This window comes from Rhodamnia argentea, chromosome 5 (assembly GCF_020921035.1).
Source record: "Rhodamnia argentea isolate NSW1041297 chromosome 5, ASM2092103v1, whole genome shotgun sequence".
NCBI classification, from domain to species: domain Eukaryota; kingdom Viridiplantae; phylum Streptophyta; class Magnoliopsida; order Myrtales; family Myrtaceae; genus Rhodamnia; species Rhodamnia argentea.
Genome location: NC_063154.1, coordinates 15,058,490 through 15,082,787, shown reverse-complemented (window position 1 = coordinate 15,082,787; position 24,298 = coordinate 15,058,490). Strand labels below are relative to the sequence as shown.

The following is a 24,298-nucleotide window of genomic DNA, read 5'->3' as shown; positions in this document are numbered from 1 at the left end:
TTTCGCTCTTTCTTCTCCTCGGCCCAACCATTCTTCTTCCTCCTCTTCTTCTCCTTCTCTACCTGCTGCTCTTTTCATCATTCGCCCTGTTTTATCCTCCTCCTCCTCTTCTTCTTCTTCTTCTTCTTCTTCTTCTCTACCTGCTTCTTTCTCGAACAAAGAAAAAGGAAAAATAAAGGAGACATGTCGATCGATTCTGCTGTTTCTATTGCGTGGGATGTCTTGAAGTGGGTAGTTGTTCCCATCAAGCGTCAATTCGGATATGTGATCTCCTCCAAGAGCTACGCCAACGGTCTTCAGGAGGAAGTCCAGAAGCTGGCAAACGAGTCTCAGAGGGTCCACATTCTTGCGGAAGGGGCCAGAAACAATCTTCGGGGTTTCTACAGTGACTTCACGCAGTGGCAGGTAAGTACTGAGAAGGCCTTGGAAGAGGCGAGAGACGTGTCGGGCAAATTTGAAGGGGCGAGCAAGAGTTGCTGCCGCGGGACTCTTCCCGACCCCGTTTGTCGCTATCAGTTCAGCAGGAAGGCCAAGGAAAAGATGGAGGCCCTCCGGAAACTAACTCAAAAATGCAGTGAATTCAGGGAACTGAATGACATCTCCTTCAGCCTTCCTGCTCCGGGGAATGTCACTGCTCGGACTCCGGACAGGAGAGAGGGCAAAGAAGTCATGCAGTCGACCACTGCGACGGCCTCTGCTTCTTCAGCCTCTACTGCTATTAAGGACGATGGTGTCTTCGAATCCAGAGCTCAGGTCATAAGGGACATCATGGACGCTCTTGCTGATAACAACAACAGTGCGGTCGGGGTTTACGGGGCGGGCGGGGTTGGCAAGTCCACCCTTTTGGTGGATGCCGTAATTAGACTAAGGGAAGAGAAGTCGTTTGATTGGGTCGCGAAGGCCAACGTGTCGGAAAATCCAGACATCAAGACCATTCAAGGAGAGATCGCGCATGCGTTGGGCCTTAGTGACATAACGAACGAAGATATTGTCAGTGTGCGAGCGAACTTTCTGTGCGACAGGTTGAAAGCCGAGGAGAAGAAGAACAAGAAGGTGCTCATAATACTGGATAACCTGTGGAAGGGGTTGGACTTGAAATCAGTCGGCATTCCCTGCGGACATGACAACAAGGTCATCGGGTGCAAGTTGTTGTTGACGTCAAGATATCGTGATGTTTTGCGAACTAAAATGGGCTGCGACAAGGACTTCCGCCTTGGTGAGCTGGAGGAGGAAGAGGCAAGAAGATTGTTTGAGAGTTATGTCGGAGACAAAGTTCGCGATGAAGAGTTCAAATCCTTGGTGGAGGAAGCACTCCACAAATGTGCAGGTTTGCCTTTCCTAATTGTCCTTATGGCGAAAGTTTTTAGACGTGCCGGTTTATCTGAATGTAAGAATGCTTTGAGGCAAATGAAGTTGTCTAAAAACGAAGGAATCGGTGAGGTGACAAATGGGATGTTGCAATTGAGTTATAACAACTTAAAAGACTCGGAGAAGTCATTGTTAGCGCTCTGTGTTGCTTATGGCACCTCTAAGCCCTCTTTCGAAAACTTGGTGAGGTACGCTGTGGGTTGGGGGCTCTTTCAAGAAGATGACAACATCGAAGAAGCTAGAGAGAGTTTGAGATCAGGGATTCGTGCTCTTCAAGACTCCTCCCTTCTGTTAGAGGATGAAAATGCTTATGGTTTCAAGATACACGACTTGGTTAGTGAGTTTGTTGCCTCGGTCGCTTCAAGAGATCATCCTCTTCTCGTTTTGAAAGAGAAAGATAAGTTGTTAGTAGAATGGTCAAAGGACAAGCTCAAAAGTTGTAGGGCAATATGCTTTCCCTACGTCGACATGAAGGAGCTTCCTAAAGGGTTAGATTGCCCTGAAATGCGGATCTTTTTGTTGTTCACAAACAATGAAACTCTTAAGGTCCCAGATTCTTATTTCAACTCCATGAGAAAACTCATGGTCTTGCATCTTTCTCGGGTGCGTCTCGGTCGTTCACCTTCGCCGTTTCAGTCCTTGGAGGGCTTACACACTCTCTGTCTAGATGGTTGTTTGTTAGATGATGTAGCCATGATTGGCGAGCTAAAAAGGCTGCATATTCTTAGCTTTGTCAACTCCAATATTCAACGATTGCCAAAAGAAATCGGACAATTGGTACAGCTGAAGTTGCTAGACTTAGACAATTGCTCACGACTTGAGATAATTGAACCGGGTGTGCTCGAAAGCTTGATGAATTTGGAGGAGTTGTATATGAAGAATAGCTTTGATCGTTGGAATGCCGTAGAGCAAATTCCTCCAACTAATGCCAGGCTCATTGAGTTGAACAAATTGAAGAATCTCTATACTTTGCATGTGTCCATTGTGGATCCGAGTGTGCTCCCAAAGGATCTAAATGTTGAGAAACTAACCAAGTACCAAATCCGGATAGGTGATGTGCCATGGCGGCGAATTCGCAATGGATCGAGCATATTGGAGCTTACGTTGGATCCAATAAGCAATATTCTTCAGAAAGGATGCATACAAACTTTATTAGGCAAACCTGACGATCTTTTTTTAGACAGATTAAATGGAATTGAACAGACTATTTGCTTGTTATCCCAAGAAGGCTTTTCGAAATTAAAGCACCTACAAGTCAAGAATAGTTCCTCCGTCCATTATGTCCTCCAATCTCCATCACATATGGAGTTTAAGATGTTGGAGTCGTTACTTCTCGATAACCTCATCAACTTGGAAAAGATATGCAACAACCACATCTCCTCCAATTCCTTCAGTGCATTAAAGATAGTACAAGTTGAAAACTGGGACAAGATGGAAGTTTTGTTTCCTCTTTCATTATTGAGAGAACTTCCACAGCTTGAAGAGATCCGAGTTGGCAAGTGCCACTTAATGCGGGAGATTGTAGAAGTTGATGATTATGGCAAGGTTGAGTTGCGGAATTTGCGGGTATTGGAATTGCGTGACTTGCCAAATATAAAAAAATTTGTCACCGACGGGACGGCTCCTTCAAGTAGTACATCAAATGACCAAGTTGGCCCTCAAATTGCATTCTTCAACGGGCAACAGGTAACTTTCTATCAAAACAATCTGGTATTTGTTGATCTTTTGTTCATTTGCCAATTAGATGTGACATAGATTATTATCCTTACTCTTTCTTTTTTCGATTCATTTTCTGCCTAATTACCTTATCCCAGTCATGCCTTCTCTGTAGTTGCATAAAGCAATGTTCTGTTACTCTTCATTGCGTAGAAGTCCAGCTAATAGAATGAAATCCATGTAAATTTAGATTGTGACAGGACTAGAGTTATTTGCAGCTTGCATGCGGCAAGAAAAAATATGATATCTAGATGGCTTAGGTAAAAATCAATACGAAGAATGGGCAAGGGGATTGGGTTTTCAAATAGTAGCAACAATGCTAATCTAATTGATGCACGTCTTTTCCCTATCGTGTGTTTCAATAAGCACTTAGTCATTGCATAAGTCCTACAAGTATAAATGTACACAATTACATGCATGTTCATACATGCAAAGCATATAACAGATATAGATATATGTAAGCACTTTCGGCATAACAAACATAAATCTTCATTGCGTTTTTTCCCTCATTTTCATTGCGTTTTTTCCCTCATTTTTCTTTATTTACATTGGAAATTTTCAACTCATTGTAAAAAAATCACATGTAAAAAATAGGTGGAAATTAATTAATTGTTTAACAATTTTTTAGTGTAGTGGGTAAGCTGTTAAATTGGTTATTGTTAGTAAGAGAAGTAAGTAAACTAAGGATAAACAGTGACAATTATCATTGAAGTTGATGGTGGAGTTCGAGACTCGTGCAATAAATTAGTTTCGCAAGTTATTAAACATGAGCTTACATGGAGAGAAATTTAAGTTGCCATTATAGATTTTTCGAGTATGAAAGGAAATTAGCTCCGTCATAGATTTATTCTTATTATATAAATTACAATATTTCACGCATAAATTGATTGGGTCCGGAAAAGCCCAAGCGGGCTTAGGTGGATGGTGAAGGCGTAAAAAGGAAGTTACTTGCAGTAACTAAACTTTTATGATTGTAATTTCCCTTATGATATACTAAATTACTTTTCAAGATTGCTAATTTTCCTTAGGTAGGTAGTAAATTAGACATACCTTTCTGTAATTAAGGAATTATAGCATTATAATTTACTTCTCGTGATTGAAACTTGCCTTGTTGATCACTCCATGAGATGTTGTCCTTTGTTTGTAAGTTGCCTATGTCTTTCATAATCACGGTGATTCTACAGTTTCTATATAATTTTTTCATTGTGAGATAGTGCAGTACTTTTTGGCAATCATCCGACAAAATGAGCAATGTAACATCAAAGTAGTAACATAACCCAAGAGGGAGTGGTATACCTTATAGGAAGGAATTTATCTTGAATGTACTTCCTTTTGCTTTAACGGTCACTAATCTTCGTAGTCATTAGCAAACTGAATGAATGCTATTTCTTGATGACTGTAGTTTCCCTTATTGTTAATAAATTGCAAACAAAATCTAACGATCCGCGAATTTTTTGTAAATAAAAAAAATGAAGTTCATTAGTGGTTCTTGGGGTCGTAGGATAAAAAAAAATTATCCTAAAGTCTGTAAATTTTCTTCCGCAACCATTTGTAATAACCTGCAATAGCACGTATGCTGATGGGTCTATACGTCAGGTTTCAATCCCATCCTTGGAGTCCTTGACAATGGTTGGACTTCCCAATCTGGAAAACATATGGACCGATGAATCTCCATTGGGCCTGAGCAGTCTCCAATCTCTTGAGGTCTCTTCATGCACATCTCTCTCAAAGGTTATCAACTCCAGGTCGCTGGTAAAACTACACGAGCTACACACTTTAAAGGTAGAAGATTGCGTTTCGGTGCAAGAAATTTTTGACCTCGACGGACTAGGCGCCGATGCAAATATTGAGACTCTCTCTGAGCTAAACACCATCTATATAAAGAGATTACCAAGCTTGCGGTGCATATGGAACAAGAATCCTTGTGGACTTGTGAGATTCCATAAATTAAAGCAATTGAAGGTGTTTGGCTGTAACAACCTCGGGTTTCTGTTTTTCCCATCCATGGTTCAATCTCTCCCACAATTGAGAGAACTAGGGGTACAAGATTGCAAGAAGATGGAGGCGATCATTATAGAGGATGAAGGGTCGAGGATAGAAACATCAAAAACTCTAGTATTCTCGATGTTAACCAATTTATACGTTGCAGGTTTGGAAAGTTTGACGTGCTTCTCTCGCAGAAAGTGTAAGATTGATTTTTTTTTTTCTGGTTTAATCATTAAAGTTCTTCTTAGATTAATTCATCACTGCAATGCAAAAGATGGCATTCCTTTCATCTAATTAAATATCGATGACAGGTTCACAAGAAGCTTGGAGTGAGGATCGTCTCAAATCACGCTACACTACTCTCTTCAATCAAGAGGTACGTAACAAACGCTACGGCAAAATCTTAAATATAACAAAAATCCGATGATTGCATCAATTTTATGTGCACAGCACTTCACGAGTTTACATGCTGTGCATTTCAAGTTGCCACATAGCGTTACAAATAAATGGGAAGTTTAAATTCACATCAATAAGAGTTGGATCAATCACATCAAGGTATTAAGACATTGTAAAATATGATATATTCATATAGATAATTGTTATGCCGGCCAGCTAAATAAGTAAAACTAACAAATAGTTATATTGGAGACGAAGCATGATCGCCAAAGCCCACTTTGGTTAAAATTGATTGCGTTCCACATAATCACAGCACCATAAAAGCTGGATAAGCCAAAGTAGAGTTACTCTTCAAATTGTGATTTTGAATTGAAATGAAGAATATATAGTAGAGTCACTATACATACAAAAGTTGGATAATTAATCTTCAATGAGCTCAATTGTCAACTCTCAAATTATGTGGTTAAATTCACTCCTGGTAACTATGTAGTAAAAGATTTTGTGATATAGCAATGTTCATTGGAGAACACTTTATTTTTGTTAATTTTGCTATAAAATTTATGTATATTAAGTTCGTATCAAATCGTGTCATTTATGGATTTCTCAGATAATCATTTGTAAACAAGTTAATTCATATTGTAAATTGCCAGCCTTTCAATTTTGATGTTTTTAGCTACATCCTCATGCAAAAGGAATGTGGTTCTGGTTGAGACTTTCTTTCCGTAAAGGGACGTGAGACGTTCACAGAGTGCTTACTTCATGCTTTGTTTACTTCTCTTCTTTCCCTCACTTTACTCGATCAACGGTATACCTTATACAATCCAAGAACCCTTTAGTCTAGGTTGGTATCGTTGTCCAATCCACGCTTTGTGTTGTAAGCTTTTTCCAACTCGATTTCTTTGGCTAGCATTCCTCTTCTTCTTTTTTTCCTTTTCATGGGCGATAACGAGTGACAAAACAGAACATGCTACTCTCTTGATATCCGAGGTTTCCCACGTGTAATGGATCTCCTACCATTGTTATTGCAAGCATCTCATACGTGCTATCTATGAACCATGAGTGGTCATTTACAAGAAATCAATATTCTATATTTTCAAAAAACATAGGGAAATATAGCTTAAAAATACAATAATATCCCAAATTATACGTGTATTTTTCACACGTATTTTTATACCTTTAAATGCTTCAAACATGTAAAAAAATGTACCACAACATAGAGCATTTCAATATGAACACGTCGGTACCAAGAACGCGCCGATCGGACCTCATACGCATATTTAATTTTAGGCAAAACAGAAAATTTACGTGCTAAAAAAAAATCGCGAAATTGTCAGCCAGTTACAAAAGAGAAATATTCTCGCGCGAGGGAGGGCAGAACCAAAAAATATGCAATGTAGGGAAAAAAAAAAATCCGCTACAGCCGCTCGCACGCGCCCACACTGCTGACCCGGCACATAATCTTTGGCGCATGGCTTGCACGCGCCTACAATTTTTATCTAACAATTGGATCATCCAACACGGTAACAAAGCAATGAATCTTAAAAGGAAAATTCAATCAATTAAGTATATTTAATTTAAGGCAAAACAGGAAATTTGACTTTTTCAATTTTTATAGAGTGATATAATATTGAATAAAAATGATTGATATTGACTTTAACCGGAAGTTATGATGTCCCCGACATATTTCATGTATATTTTGGAGAAATTAAAGATAATTACTTAATAAATTGTAATATTATTTATATCGCACATGGTTAATTTGAGTAAATTAATAGAAACCTAACAGGCTAACTAACGTAGTATGGGGAATAATACACTAGTTTTGAAGTTAAACTTGTCCAAAATGAAACATTGAAACTACTTCTAGTAAAATGAAAAAGGAAATTTGCTAATATGGACCGATCAAACAAATTTGAGGAATATCGTCCTTTTTGTTTTCAAATATTTCATGTTGTCTTTTGAACTGTCCTTAAAAAATATGGAGAGACTAATAATATGTCAAAACATAAACAGAAAAGCTTTGGCATGACCTTTGCAAGATGAGGATGCGGCCACAATGGATAGACCAAGATTGTTAGGACCACCGCTTCTTCCATATGTATTCATGGACTTTTTAAACTAACATAATCACTAATTTCGTGAGCGATACCGCAGGTTGCGTTTCCTAGCTTGGAGACATTACACATCTGGAGTATGGATAGCATTGAGACAATATGGGACAATCAAGTTGTTGCGGAGTCTTTCCACAGACTAAAGTCGCTCAATGTTTATAGATGCAACAAGCTAGTGAACATTGTTCCTTCTTACATTCTTGGATGGCTCAAGAGCTTGGAAAGTTTGGAGGTAGGATCATGTGATTCGCTTGAAGTTGTTTTCAAACTGCAGCCATTGAGTCCTCTAGATGGACATCCCATTGCTCGTTTTCCATTAAAAAAGTTGAAGTTATGGGGATTATCAAAGCTAAAGCGTGTATGGGATAAGGAACTTCACAGTCAAGTCAAATTCCAGTGTCTCCGTTCTGTTACCGTTTCCAGATGCAAGAGCCTCACCTCTCTGTTTCCAGCCTCAGTAGCTAGGGATCTAATGCAACTTGAGGAGTTGAAGATCGATGGATGTAGTGGCATTGTGGAACTCATCGAGAAGGAAGGACTAGTTCCCAGGGATGTGTTCCCTAAGTTAACCTCCCTCGAGCTTAACCATCTACTAGAGTTGAAGTGCATCTACACATGAACACATGCTCTACGTTGGCCGGCATTGAAGACCTTGGAGGTGGATGGCTGTAACAAAGTGGAGATACTTGCTTCGCAACCTGAGAATGAGATGCCACTTCATAAACAACCTCTCTTCTTGATAGAAAAGGTACGACCCAAGATGTGTGACATTTTTGTTGTGAGTAAACTCTGCAATTTGTGCGATTGTGATTATAATTGAGTGCAAACGGGGAATGTGGAGATTTGCTTGAGTGCAAACGTGGGTACAAGAAGTCAAATGTAAAAGATCGGTGATAATGTCTATTGCATGGGGTGCATTTCCTTCCGTCGAATTGCATGAGACTCAACATCTTAAAATGCAGGACTTATACCACAATACACGAACACTCTTTTAACTAAGCTGGTTTTGGATTCTGATTTGACTAATTTCTCAGGGCGCATTCTCAAATCTGCAAGAGTTAAAATTAGATTTATATGGAGGGATGGAGATATGGCATGGGCATTCTCATGATGGAGAATCCTTTTGCAAGGTTAGAGTTCTCGAGCTTTGTCATTTCTCGAAGGAATCTGCAATGTCCACATGTCATCTTGTTCGGAGTTTAACCAACTTGCAAGAGCTGGTTGTACGCAATTCTGATATAGAAGAGCTGAGCGACATTGTGGAAGCCAAAGAAGGCCCAAGGCACGAGCTAAAAGTAATACCACCATTTTCCAGATTTTTTCAACATCTCAAGACTCTAGATGTGTCATTTTGTGATGGGTTATCAAAGATGTTCACACCGACAATAGCTGGAAATTTGGTGGAACTCACGAAATTGAGGATAAGTAAATGCAAAATGTTGACAGAAGTCATTTGTGACGATGGAGGTGAGGAGGGGCTTGTGGTGGTTTTCAATCAATTGCAGTATATGGAGCTTGATGGGTTGACGGGGCTGAGGTGTTTCAGCTCAAGTAAATGCACTTTGATGTTCCCACTCTTGGAAGATGTCATTGTGAATGGATGTCCCAGCATGAAGTTCTTCTCCGAGAGACCAATAAAGGCGCCAAAGTTGGAGAGAGTACAAGTCTCAACAGAAGCGTGGTTTTGGGAGGAAAACCTCAACATCACCATCCAAAATATGTTTAAAGAAATGGTATGCATCGGTTATCAAATTTTGTTCAATTAGATGGTATTGTTGCATTTTGCTAACTAGAAGTTTACATTTAATGATGCCTTTTCTAATAGGCTACGGTTGCCGGAGTAAAGTTAATGCGGCTGTTTGAGTTCCCTGAGCTAATTGAAAAATGGCACGGCGAACTTATTTCCCTCAAGCCCTCTTGGCAATTAGAATCACTAGTGGTGGATAGATGTCCATCATTTACTAACGCTATTCCATCCAGATTGATGCTTGTTTTAAACAAAATGAATACATTGCAAGTGCACGATTGCGAATCGCTAGAAGAAGTATTCAATCTTGAAGGGCTGGAGGGTGTACAAAGCACTCGGGTGCTACCTAGTTTATGATATCTATACTTGGTCAATCTGCAAAAGTTGTGGCGACTATGGAACAACCATCTTCAAGGGACGCTGCGCTTCGATGTGATAATTAGCCTTACCCTTTATAAATGCAGCAACTTGAGGCATGCTTTCACTCCATCGATGGCTCGGTGTGTTGCCAATCTACGGCGGATGGAAATAAAGGAGTGTGGTGAAATGGAAGGAGTGATCGCAGAGGAAGAACGGCAGGGAAGCGCAGTGGAGAAGATTACATTCCCGTATCTTTATCGGATGAAGCTGGAATGCTTGCCCAATATGACTAATTTTCTCTCGGGGAAGAACCGTCCGCTGGAATGCCCCGGATTAGAAGAGTTGACCATTGCCTACTGTCCCAAGATGAGAAGCTTAACTTGGCAACCTTTGATGGAGATTGACCAACGCACTCCTTCACTTTTTACTCCGGAGGTCAGTCTTCTTTTTCTTTATCCAATGCTTTTGATGTTTAAAATTAAACATCTTGTCAAATGGAAGCACCAATGGAAGTTGCAATGCGACATCCGCTTTTTTTCTTTCACTTGTTTTTGCCTCCGAAATGCTCCACATGCCACACAATGTCATCAGTCAAGGATAGGAAATTGGTTACCCATTGCAAATTGATTAAACTTAAATTGTAGATAGGTGTCACCACCAACTAAAACTTCATAATTTTAAACCCATTCACAAATTGGATAAACTAAAATCTTCCCAATCACTGAAATCATAGATAAAGAAGTATGAAACTAGTCACGGTAGGGACAAGTTGCAATAACGTAATTCACAACAAAATGAAAATTCCATACAGGCTCTTAAATGAACAATTCATAGCAGCTCATACAATCGTTTCATTTTTTTTTTTTTTTGTATTAGAATCTATCTTTGCATAACATGTTTTATTTGTTCACGAAGACTAGTTGCATTTTCCCGGGGATCCTCGTCGGTGTGAGAAACCCGCCTTCAAATTTCTTGTCATGCGAACTTTTTAAGAAAATTACAAAATTACTCATGTGTTATTTGAGGTCGTCATTTCGTTCTTTGGAACGTAATTTAGTGAAAGGTTCTCCTATCTTTTTTGTGCATGAGTATTAACGGGTGGTACAGGACGTAAGGTAGCTTATTTTGTCGCACCGCACGCGGCCTTAGTCATCAGTCCATTAAAATGAAAGCATCAAGCAACCTCTCCTTGATTGTGTCACTAACAAGTTCTAGAATGTTGTGATTTGTGGGAGGAAAGTAAGTTCATAATTCAGTGTCTCAAATTTATGGTGTCATTTTTCCAAATATGATAGGTACAATTTCCTAAGCTTAAGTCGATATTTCTCTCTCACATGGAAAATTTAAGCAAAATGTGGACGGATGGTCCTCGAGGTACTCTTACTTTTGAACATTTACGGGAAGTGAAAGTTGATAATTGTAAGAGCCTTGAAAATCTTTTTCCGCATTGGGTGGCTACAAGTCTAAACCAATTGGAGAAACTTCGAGTGGAGTTTTGTGCAATCAAGGAAATAGTCGCAAGTGGGGATAACACTCCACACTCCACTACTGCTCAACCACTTTTCCCGCAATTAACCTCTCCGGTGTTCCATGATATGCCACAACTCAAGAGTTTCTGCCCTGATTTGCCTACTTTGAACTTGCCATTCCCGAAGGAATTGTGAGTGACACATTGTGACAAACCGAACATGTTTCCTTTGGTGGCAACCATGAACAAGTGGCCTCAGAGAGATGATCATCGGGACATTTCAAACCAAGAAACACACTCTTCATTTGAGAAGGTATGACTACAACTCTTCTCCCTCGGTTTCTACTTTGTTCTTTAAGGCACTTACTAATCTTATGTTCACTGTATATTAATCGTATCATGATACTAACATGGTATCCTTTGCCTATCGGTTTGTCGATAATACAAGATATTTCTAATTTCATAAGTATACTTTTCATTTGGGGACGATATTCCATTATCTAAAATTACAAAATAATTGCAGGTTTTTTTAGAACATAAGATATTCGTTAACTAATCTAATTAAATATAATGTACTTGGGAAGGTCAATGAGAACTTGACACATGGTCCTCTCCATTGTTCTCACGTTTCTCACCATTGAACTTTTCTTCTCTTTTTTATTTTGTGCAATCTTTAAAAAACATACTCTAATTTCATTTCAGAAATAAAAGCATTGGAACCCTAATTCACCACATTCTTCTTTATTCTTTAATTCACCCGTTATGTTCCACGTCCACTGCATTCTAAGGAAAACTCGAAACCCCCTTACTTATAGTTTTTAGACAACGTAAGGAACCCCGTATGTTTTAGTAACACTATGAGTGCATCCCGTGACTTAGACTTGCCTTTTACAACACATGATTTACTGTCGAACCTTGTTGAATTTACTTCTCTCATTGTATTGGCAATTTTGCAGGGCATGTTCACCTTAGAGAGACTTTCATTAGTCAATGAGGATATTCAGATGATACGGAATGGAAAATTTTCTGATGATATCTTTGGCAAGCCAAAAGTACTAACATTGGCATGCTTTCATGATGAAAATGCCGTCTTTCCTTCCAGCTTCCTCCTACAGAGATTTCCTAATCTAAAAAGCCTTGAGGTTTTTTGTAGTGCCTTTGAAGATATATTCCCTGATGAAGGACTTGTGGACAAGGGAAAACATCTAGTGCTTGATAATTTAAGAGAACTTAAGTTGAGAAAGCTACACAACCTAAAGCGTGTATGTAGAGAAGACTATTTAATCACAAAAATTCTTCAAAGCATCAACAAATTTGACGTTTGCGATTGTCCTAATTTGACAACATTATTTCCGGCCATGGCATATTTTCGGAATTTGACGGAGTTAGTGGTGAAGAGTTCCTATGGATTGGTACATCTAGGAACAGTTTGAGCGGTCACAAATTTGGTGCATCTTGAGAAGATGACTATAATAGGTTGTGACAGAATGAAAGAAGTAGTGGCAAACGATGAAAATGAAGAAAGAAAAGCGATTTCTCTTGAGAAGCTAGAAAGTTTGACTCTCCAAAATCTGGCCAGCCTTGAATGCTTCTCCTCCGCCGCAAGTTGTAGCTTCAGGTTTCCATCCTTGTGGTGGATTGAAGTGGAAGAGTGCCCAAAAATGAAGATCTTTTCTAAGGGTACGCTAAGCACGCCAAAGCTAAAATGGGGGACACTGTTCAGATACTGCTTGAATGGGAACTTGGAGAATGATCTCAATACAACCATACAAAAGTTATCTGCATGAAAAAATGCACATAAAATTGGTGAGATCCTTTTTTTCCTTTTTTTTTTTTTGGTCACTTGACTCCACTTCTCAAATTGCCCGACGCCTGAAGCATCATAAGTTCTAAACTTTTTTATCTTTTCAAACTTATCTAGCCACCGACAAATGGATGGGCAGATGCTACAAGTGGTACAGAGATCTGGAAGTTACTAAGGCACGGTCAGAGGCGGACATCATGATATCGAGGTAACCGATTCTATTTCCAATTTCCCTCTTTCTCATTGACGACGGGTTTGAAAAAGAAGAGGGAGCTGTCGATGAGAACTGAAAATCAAGGGTAGAATAGTATCTTCACCTAAAAAAAATTACCTAGCCCTCCCATAAAGTATTACCGTAGATGGTAAAAAGGTAATTCGCATTAGCAAATAAACCAATAAGTTAGGCATAGATGACTTTTAAAATGATAACTGATTTCTAATTGAATGACAGTAATGTGCCAAATAAGCAAATCCTCTTTCATTTGCCTCGTCAGCATAACTACTTAGAGCCCACCATCCTCAATTTCATATGTCACCTAAGCATCCCATTTGGTTTCTTTTTCCTTCAACTCCCTTATCGTTCGATATCCGTTCTTTTCGTTTCTTTTTATTGTAGGAAATTGCATAAAAAAATCCTAACGTTTGGCTTAATGTACAGTCAAGCTCTTATATTCGAAAAAGTGCGATGAAGTCATAAACAATTTGAATCAAATGTAGTCAAGTCCTTCCCCGATGACCACTCAATGAGATTCGTCGACGGTGCATGCTTCAAATTTCTCATAGGTATTGGTCTCTAGCAATTAATACACAAGTAGATTCAGATTAAAGTCTATTGATGACCTACTGAATAATCAAGGATGAATAAACTCATATTTAATCTCCATAAACGTGGAGGAGTCGTGGCCAAGGAATTTCTAAAGGCTAAATATCTTCAGTTTGTAGCCGGTCCCCAGTGTTTAACTTTCAATTCCCAGTTACAGAATTGCTAGTGAAACTCTCCCAGCAATGATATAAATTAAAGCTAATCTGGACTCAGCAAAGGAAATAAAGATTGACCAGCTTAAACATGATGGATTGGACCTGTTGAATTTCAGTGAATAATCTTTTCTTTTGCCCTAATTGTCTCTAACAACTAGAGGTGGCGTTTGGCCTCACGGCATAGTCTGCCCACACCCATCAATTTGTTAAGAAAAGTTCATTGGCCACCTTGCACATCACTTTGTGAATTAGTTCTATGGATTTCAATCTCAGTACCTCTTAACACTATTCTTGATACATTTTCGATCAACTAACAGACTGTCCAAACTGATGTAGGAGCAAAGCTTCAGCGACAAGATTGGGAAGGTCTGTGAATCTTATCCTGTAAGTAATGCATACACTTTCGTATCGCTTTTTCTTATGCTCTCTGCCTGACTAATTTAGGTAGTATGGAAAATTCCAAACTCGAGGTGAGCCCCGGCATGGTGGCTCCTCGTAGCTCTACTTCTTAATGTTTGCGGGCAACTACATCTCTCGAACCAGCCAATAAGTCCAAGCTGCAGAATCCTTTCTTCTCAGGAGTCAACCGACCACATAACCTATTGAAGCAAAATGTGGTAAGAAAATATCATGACATAATGGGACTGGTGCAAAATTTGGTCCGGTCAACATTACTTGTGTTAGTAATCATACCTTTTGGGTTCTTAATCATAGATCACTTGCTGATCAAAAATCAACTCCGCAGACTGTCGCAGGCTGTTTTCTTAAGGGGCGCATCAATGGAAGCATGCAAGCCGCAACTCTTTAATGTTCAGACGGTTCATGACCAGTGAAGCTCCTGCACTACGCACAACATGGCTCGGGAACTTCTCTAAAGAAAGGAAATGTCTGTCCGTTCGAGCTTTTAGAATTGGTAATATTGAACTCAAAGTCTCCTTTTTAAGAAGGAATATTAAGAATTAGGCGTAAACTTTAGTGTGCCTACAAAAAAATGTATGGTTTGGTATGTTTTGTTTAGTTAATCAGATCAACTGCTGCAACTAATTGAATGGTGATGCGTTTCCCGATGTTCTTTGGAGAGCAGCGAACATCACACAGGGACATTGCATCTTCCAAAATTTCGGGTACATGTGTGCCTAATTTCCAATCTCTTTGCATATTTGCATCTTTGTTCGACAATGTATAAATTCTTATCTGACGCCAAATATTTCTGGAAGCAATTTCTTTCGCCATTGAGATGGTCACAGGAAAGGAAAGAAAGATTGTCCTGCACCAACTCTGTTATCTTGAAACATGCAATGGTCTATGGAGATCAATACACATAGATTCCAAGCAAAGTCGAATTAGAGATACAGCCATCAATAACACAAATTAAAGGAACTGTCCAGCGGCGACTCCAATGAGTCAGGCACAGCCAGATCAGAAGAGACATTACTGCTTGGTTTGCCCTGTTCGCTGATGAGATTGCTCAAGCGGCCATTGACTTCCGCACGTTAGATGTGCCCCATCTTAGAACGTTTCGTCTCCAAGTATCTTCTGTTATCCATTGTTACTGGAGTTACTAGAGGGACTCTCCCCAGCAATAGTCAAGCCATAACCTTTTAAGCCCCACATACTTCGCGGGGTTGTCGTCATCAGCTTCGTTGTTCTGATCATCTGCAGTATAACTGTGTAAGTCAAGATGTTAAATACTAATACAAAAGGGGTCAAACGCTATGAAAAGCTTGATGATGGAGTGATTCTTTATACCCATATAGATCTCATCGCTTTAAGATGATAATTTGATGCTCTGCTCTAGTAACCAGCTTCCTCTGGTAGTCCTACGAACTCTATACAATCTCTAAAACAATCATTAAATTCATCCTGGCTGTTTGAAAATATGCGCGGAGCAGAGTACTCCTTGTGGATTCATCAAGATACATATTCAGGCATACAGAAAAGTTGCTACCGGTGAAGCTGAGGAGCTGTCCGAACGAGCATGTGGCGCTCTGCTCTGCCTGTCGGCGAGCATTTGCCACCATCAACGGAGACGATCTTGTGTTAAAAGTCTCAATTTTCGGTGCTGGAGTTGAGTACCAGTGGCAGACCTGATATTCTCGATGGGCCAAACCCATCGTAAGAAGGCAAGGACACAACAAATATCACCAGTGTATTGATTGTAGAATCCCTTCAATTAATTACAGAACTCAATATTTTTTATTATTATTATCTTTACTTTCCTGCATTTACAACCTTTGGCGATTCATATATATCACAGGATAATCTGTCGAGATCCGCCAAGTAAACAATTCCCTTACTTTAGCTCGGAATGCAAAGCGAGATCCCAAAAATAATATGAGTGACATAACTTTCATATAATACTCATTTGACTGTTATAACTTTTTTTTTTCTCTCTTTTTAGTGCTACATCGGAGTAAAATCCATGTTTTTATTTCTAATGCGACATACAAATCTTAGCTTCATTGGCATTATTCTTGATGTAATTTCTACCAACTACCAAATCGTTCAACTTTTAATGTGTTCGATTCCCAATGTGTTCTCCTTAATGAGCTTCCGGAAGCATTCCGAAAGCTCTTCTCCGTCCTTAACATCATTAGGGAAGATGAACAGCTTCCCGAAAGGTAGCTGTCATCCCAGACACGAATGTCTTGTCCAATTAATTGCTCCATTCAATTAAGTTGGCTCATGTAAAGCCACAGAGCTAGGTCAGATTCAGATGTTACTACCAGTTACACAGCTTGTGCTCGAGGGATGACTTCCCGTCTCCGGAGAGACAATGAACAGTGCCGGCGAAGTTTTACACCGGAGACACCTCATTTCTTCAAGATCATACTCTCTCACACACTTCACACTGGAAGGCTTGTAAGTCCTTTTCTTTAAGAATTCTTCTGGACGTACCGAGGCTTGGAAGGTCGAAGCCTTGTAGGCACTAGCCTTTTCTTTCGAGTCAGTTCGTGATTAAATGTAATCTGTCACCGCTTGTTTACGTACATATGATGACTTTATACGTTATGAAACTAGGGTATTCCGAAGATGTTTGTGAGAAAGTATGGCCAGAATCTTCCTGAAACGGTGCGTTTGAGGGTTCCGAATGGTGGGAGTTGGAGAGTGGAATTGGAAAAATGGGATGAAATGGTTTGGTTATCAAAGGGATGGAAGGAATTTGCGGAGCATTACTCTATCCGTGAGGGCCACTTTTTAGTCTTCAAACACGTAGGGGACTTGGATTTTCAAGTGCTCATTTTCGACAAAAGCACAACGGAAATAGATTATTCGCTAAGGTACGCTGACAGCAAGAAATTGAACCCCGGCACTGTCGAATTTGTCCCGCCTAAGATGGAAGATGCTGATGGTCACTGTAATCTTGGATCCGGTTCCAAATTGAAAGGCTTCCGAACTGATCAAGGAGCCAAGATTTTGCCACAAGATTCAGGAAGTGTGCGAACCTTAGCCTATCAGTAATGCATAGGCTTTGTGTCATTTTTTCTTATGCTCTCCGCCTCGCTCATTCAGGTAGGATGGAAAATTCCAAACGCAAGGTGAGCCCCGCCATGCTGGCTTCTCGTACCTCTACTTCTAAACGATCTCAGGCATCGTCGGCTCTCAAAGCAGCCAACAAGTACAAGCCGCAGTATCCTTCCTTCAAAGTAGTTATCCGGCCACATAATCTATTGGGGCATAATGTGGTAAGAGAAGAACCTGAGATATTGGTTCTCGTAAGGTGTCATCATATTGACATTTCTTGTGTTAGTCATCATACCTTTTATGTTCTTATTCATAGTTCATTTCTTGATAAAAAAATGAACTAAGCAGAATATCCAAGGTGCTTTTTTTAAGGGACGCATCAATGGAAGCATGCAAGCCGCAACTCTTAAGCATTTGGACGGATCATGGCCAGTGAAGCTCCTGTACTACCCACAACATGGCTCAGGAAAGCTCTCTGCCGGTTGGGGCGCGTTTCAGAAAGGAATTTCTCTAAAGGAAGGAGATGTCTGTGTGTTCGAGCTTGTTAGAAATGATGATATTGAATTCAAAGTCTCCATTTTTAGAAGGAATGTCGAGACTTAGGCGTAAACTTTGGTATGCCATCAGAAAAATGTCTGCTTAAACTATGTTCTGTTTAGATTATCAGATCAAAGAAAGCAAACCTTTCTGCTGCAAGCAAGTGAATGGTGATGCATTATGACGTTTTCTGGAGACCAGTGAAACTCCGGTTACATGTGTATTTATTCGACAAACTATAAATCGAAGAAAGAGAACAATGCAGGGTCTCTACAAAAGTTTGAGTCCACCTATATATCTAATTGCTTTCACCCACTTCTCTTCTTCCAAGCAATTGTCCCCAGATGCTCGCCTTTGCCAGTGTAGTTTTGGGGAAAAATACACTAAAAGTGTCATAACTTTTGTAAGGCGTTCACTTGAGTGCCATAACTTTCAAAACGTTTACTTAAGTGCCAAAACTTTTAAAAATCGTTCACTTGAGTGCTATATTGATGTGGACATCGGAAAAACTGACGTGGCACGCCGGAAAACTGACGTGGCTTGCTGGAAAGATAACGTGACACGCCGGAAAGCTGACATGGCACGCCGGAAAAATTGTTGTAGCACTCAAGTGAACGATTTTGCTCCGATATGGCACTCAAATGAACGATTTTTAAAAGTTATGGCACCTAAGTGAACGTTTTGAAAGTTATGGCACTCAAATGAATGCCGTACACAAATTATGGTACTCACGGTGTACTTATCCCGTAGTTTTGCAAAGGAAGCTTCTCTAAGGCAGGAGACCTCTGTGTGTTTGAGCACTATCGTGTTTAATGTCTTCATCTTCAAGAACCGTTGCACGGAATCATTTTACTCTCCTAACAGCAGAGAAAGCATCCCAAGTACATTTTTAGTGCTAAAGAATCTTAGAATTTCCAATGTAAATCTCTTTTTTTGTCACGCTCCGATTCTCGAGCACGCGGCATCCATGCCAATTCATCCCTCAAGTCACAGAGGATAGCGTCCCAGGCATGCTACCGACCCACGATACTTTATTAAGCATACGGAAACGTATAATACTCCCGGACAACAACATAAGACAGGAATAGTAAAGCAGGAAAAACACATCACTAAAAAAAAAACATCATTTTAATTACCGACATGGCTTAACCCAATAGAGATACTATGCTAATCAGCCCCATACTTTGGACCAGGGTAGGATCAACCTCGTCTCTACTCCAAATAAGAGTTGACGTCACCCTTGCCTTTCAACATCAACTCCAAAGAATTGCTAGCTTCTTTATCTTGAACTTGAAATGGTTTAACGATGGGGTGAGAAATAAATCCCAGTGAGTCAACGTCTATGCCGTCTAGGGCATTGATTCGTCTAGAATATCCTATCAATCAATCATATCTCATAGTACAGATATCTCAACCATATGCAACTTACCCGCTAGGAAGTCACACAAAATATAAGGACAACTTGATACGACAGTCAACGTCACCCCAATTTAACTCACTAGCAGAATATCATATAGATATCAATCCACAAAACCCCACACGCTTCGATCGACATGATTAAGGTCATTCGATCGGGCACACTAGTCGGTGGGTGCCGGTGCTCTCGTCAATCGGTGCTCTTTACGGAAAGACGATGCATCGTTCCATTTACGTAGGTCATGACAATCGATAGTCCCCTTGGTATTTTCGGGACGGACATATCCGATATCGTCCTCCGGTACCCTCGGGCCAACGATCATAATCCCCTTGGTACCCTCGGGACGGATGTAATAGGTATCTTGAATATCGTTCCCTGGTACCCCCGGACCAACGATAATGATCCCCCTAGTACCCCCAGGACAAATACATTAGGGGTATTAGGTATCGTCCCCTGGTAGCCCCGGGCCGACGATAACCATCACATGACCACACAAGTACGCCAATCGATGTCAACCAATCCGATCAGTTTATCATATTTCCTTATAGGCGGATACTCGCACAAACATGTACAAACACTCGGCCCAAGGCCGTTTCCATGCCAATACATGTAATTGGTGCCAAATATAGTCATACGAATGTATGAAATTGTCCACTAAGCTCTACACGCATAACGGGGCTATTTACCCCTAAACTAGACATCCAATCCGCTAATGGTCAATCAGAATATTCAATCAGACAATCAATTTAGACTATCAATTCAAGCAAGCCAATCAATTCAATAATGAATATTTGATCGAATTATGTGCACTTAAGTTCAATTCAAGAGACAATTTAATATCGGCCGATTCGATTAGATAATCGATCGTACGCTCGTCTCGAGTTTATTGCTCGCTCTCGATTAAGCAATAATAATCATTCAATCAATCAATCTCATCCACTTAGCCATAGAATCCTAGCTAATTAGACTAACTTAACCAATTATGGCTATTAAACTTAAACCAAGTTTCTAACCTAAACCGGCCCTAATCGAGCTACCTAAACACCTAATAATCTAAATAAACTAATCCGAACGTAATTAATGACCTAACCAAGGATTAGAGGATGACTCACAATTAAATACACGAGGCGAGTACGGTGTCGGTCCACGGAAGTCTCGGGCTTGGGCACGGATCCTCGGATACTCATCCCAAATCCTCGGCCATGGACTAGGACACTTGGGCTCACGGGCTCGGCCAATCGGCACACTTGTCCGGACACAAGGGCACAATTTTTCGGTCCAATTGGCCTGCGGACCTGGCACACGGCCCAGGCTCTCGCCCAATTTGTTTGGCACACGGAGCTCAACTGGGCACGGCTAGGGATCAAAACGGGACGCGGCCCATGAAACAGGGCACGGGCTAAACCGAGAACAGGGCAGGGGCTGCAAACAGGGGCTGTTCTTGGCTCTTCCAGCGGCCTACGAGCTGGTGGCGAGTGGTGGGAGGCTTGGGGGATCTTAAAGGATGTCGGGGGAGGTGGTCGAAGGTTCATGGTGGCCGGAGTTATCGCGGCAAGGGCGAAATAGGAGCGGCTAGAGCAGAGAAGCAGAGTAAAAAACAGAGCAGAGACCGGTCGAGGTTTTGGGCTGCTGCTCGGGACTCCACTAGTGTCGGGGCTTCGTGGGGTTGATGGTGGAGGTCTTTGGAGATCCGAGAGTCATCGAAGACCAGCTGAGCTGGCCGGTAGGGGCCGGAGCAGCAAGCAACAGCGGCAGGGGCAGAACCGGCGTGAAACAGGGCAGACAGAGCAGTGTCTCGGGTTTGAGCTGTTCAGGTTCTCCATCGGTTTCGCGGCGGCTATCAGCGATCGAGGGTGGTAGCTGGAGGTCGATGGAGGGCTGAGGTGCTGGCTGAGGTGGTGTTAGTGGTCGGGAGCCACTGCAGCAGCAGAAATCCGAGCAGAGCAGCAGCAGACGCAAAACAGGGGACTCCGGCTGTGGGGCTGTCTCGCGGCTGTTCTGGGCTACTGCGGTGACGACGGCGGTGGTGGTGATGGTCTTGAGCGGCGGATGGAACGGTAGCTGATGGCTGGAGGTGATGGCGGTGGCTGTGCACGCATGAAGTGAAGGCAGAACAAGAAAAGAAGAAAAGGAAGAAGAAAAAGAAGAGGCGGCAAAGGAGAGAGAGAGGGAGAGAGAGAGAGAGCCAACATAGTTGACTTGGGGGTCTTAGGGATAGATTGGGTCCCACGTTCATCAATGCCTTTATCTTGTAGTTTATCAATCCTAGGGCGTCACAGCTTTAGTTTTTTCTGAGACTAAGCATAGTTTTTGCAGTGATAGATGGGACAATCTCGTCTTTCTTGATGCCTTGTCCTTCGGTGGACTAATGTGACTATGTGAACACCACGTTAGGATGCTCCATGTATGGATTCCATACAAATCGCTACTCATTGCTGGGATCTCTCCATGGCATATTGCAAACATCAAATAGCAGTCTTGTGTTCATCTGTCATTGTGGACACTAAAAAATGGTCAACTTTTGGCTATTAGAGATAACCGACAAGCCGAGTCGATAAACAGTTTGGTCAGAACAATCGACAACTCTCCAATAAAGTTATTGACACAAAACGTCGGTTACCAATGAGAACCTTCACCATCGACAGCCACTGTAGATTCTATGAAATGTTGGAACTCGAAGGCAATAATGATGAATCGACGATGAAACATAACTGCTGGATGGTTATTTTACAACTTCTTATTGATATGTGTTATTTAATAATAGGAGATTGTAGAATAACGTCTCGTAACCATGTTCACACACGTGAGGATTCCTATAAGAATCGTCAGTGAGTAAACATCAAATGGACTATAAATACCGGGGAAGGATAATCACACATACCAAGACTTATTGAAGATGGACGAAATAACTATAAAACTGGTGCCAACAAGGAATGATCCCGCTAAGCATCTGAATGTTTTCCAAGGGCGCACTAGACAAGGATATTTGCCTTAGAATACATGGTGGGAGAACAGTTATTGACAATTATCTGAGTGATAAAACTGCTTTCTGAAGATACGAAGAATGTGAGTATAGCCCACATGAACAAAGGAAGAAGAGGATTGAACCGATACAAGCAATCCTAAGGCATGGCAGTTACTTGGGCATTGGAACAATTCCCCAGAGACTCGGCTCAAAAGGAAGAACGTGGGCATGATTTATCCGACTAGTAAAAGAAAAGGAACGAACTGATACAAAGTAAGTCAGCAGTTACATAAGGACTTAGTCAAATGGATTCATGGGATATGGTGAACGTGGAAGTTATCAACATGCCAAAAGCTACATTAGTCGAAGAGCAAGTAACTACTCAATCATTATAAGTACCATCAAGAATTTATAGAAAGCCCCCGAACAAATCAACAAAATATATCTTTACTTATCGCAGTGCACTTTACTTTCCTTAGTTGTAGCTTTCAGATTCTCGCAGTCGAGTCAAAATCCGGCGTTGATCTTTATCTTAGATTTTGCACCATCGAGTCAAACTCTGATGTATCACCAAGGAGTATTCAAACTCTGTCATTGAGTCAAACTCCAGCATAGTTTTGGGTGTGTTTGGTTTGCTATTTTTGGGTAGGAGTTGTGCTTGTTAAGTAATTCCATTGAATCAAACTCTGGTTTGATCTTATAGATTGTATAGTTTCTCCCAAATCAACAAAGGACCCTTCGCAACCTTTGTTGATTCATATGGATTCTTCTACATTCTTGAAGAATATTTCATCATTTTTGGCGAAACATCTTTTTGACACGCTTGGTGAGACACATTTTGTTGATTCGAGGAGACTACAATGCAAGAATCATAAATCAACAAGAGTCCGACAATGCTGCTGGCAACAACAACCCATTAGCACAAACTCGTAATGAGACGACTGCGCGTTCCGACACTTCAATCGCTAGGAGAGCGGCAGAAGGTAATCAATGTGAGGAAGTTGATCTTCCAATTGCATCTCAATGATGAGTACTTGAGAGAGGCTGCACCTGATGTCAACATGGAATTAACCATGAGAAGAATATTTGAAGAGCAACAAAATGATATGGCCAACTACATTGTGAGTCATATCACCGATGTAATCAAGTCGACCATCATCAACGCTGCCCTCTCGATGCCAAGACCAACATTATTGATATATATAATGTTGGTTTGAGTAGTCAACCCCTATAAAAGTTATGCAAAGGCCTGAATCTTCTAATCAAATTCAAAATAATTGAAACAGTCAGGCTAGTGTTGGTCAAAGAAACCAACTTGGTGACAACAATTTGGTAAATCAAACTAGTCGACAGGTTGGTCAATTATTGAATACTAAAAATGTAAAATGAGTGGCTTTGGAAAATGTAACGGCAGGGGCGCCATTGATATATCACCCAATGTGAAAATTTCTATTCAGCCTAACACGCCAATTGACATAAGAAAAAATCCTACAAAACCAGCATCACTACTTAGCGGCCAAAATGGCCAACCAAATCCATAGTTAAACCCTGCACGGTTTGTCAAAATAGTACGACAATAATTTGGACTAGACATGAGTGTTGTCATACATGTTTGCAGGAAATTGCATCTTGAATAGGTTGATAGCAAGCTATTTTCAAAAGGTTTCAAAAGCATGACTTTGCCATTTTTACAAGCAAAAACGAGCAATCAACTGTCGACAACGGAAGATGTTGATGATCGCTGTAATCTCTCGGTTAGACTTCGAAGTCTAGATGGTTTCTCACTGAAGACAATGGTGCATATAATGACTCTTGATTGTCTAATTTAAAAAGAATCGAATGATTGATGAATCATTCAGTTAATTTTGAAAAGGGGCATACGTTAACATAAAAAAAAAATGATCAACTTTTGATTATTATCTACAAGTAACAAATCGAGTTGATAAATAATTTCGTCAAAAAAATCGGCAACGTTCTTAT

At 40.6% G+C, this 24,298-nt stretch overlaps 3 protein-coding genes across 3 annotated transcripts in view; all 3 read left to right on the top strand.

Moving 5' to 3' along the window:
- Positions 1 to 9,846, top strand: LOC115732426 (probable disease resistance protein At4g27220). Its single transcript, XM_048278501.1, has 5 exons — positions 1 to 107; positions 149 to 3,054; positions 7,621 to 7,885; positions 9,024 to 9,310; positions 9,403 to 9,846. Exons 2-5 carry the CDS (start codon positions 184 to 186, stop codon positions 9,679 to 9,681), a joined length of 3,702 nt encoding a protein of 1,233 aa, XP_048134458.1. The 5' UTR covers positions 1 to 107; positions 149 to 183; the 3' UTR covers positions 9,682 to 9,846.
- The window catches only part of LOC115733737 (probable disease resistance protein At4g27220), a 191,802-nt gene continuing 167,531 nt past the window's right edge, over positions 28 to 24,298 (top strand). Inside the window, exons 1-2 of the mRNA XM_048278502.1 lie at positions 28 to 97; positions 144 to 167. The gene's annotated coding sequence lies outside the window, so the exon portion shown is untranslated. The remainder of the gene's footprint in view (positions 98 to 143; positions 168 to 24,298) is intronic.
- On the top strand, positions 17,271 to 18,002 carry LOC125315207 (B3 domain-containing transcription factor VRN1-like). Its single transcript, XM_048279639.1, has 3 exons — positions 17,271 to 17,370; positions 17,448 to 17,650; positions 17,748 to 18,002. The coding sequence occupies exons 1-3, from the start codon at positions 17,271 to 17,273 to the stop codon at positions 18,000 to 18,002; spliced, it is 558 nt and encodes a 185-aa protein (XP_048135596.1).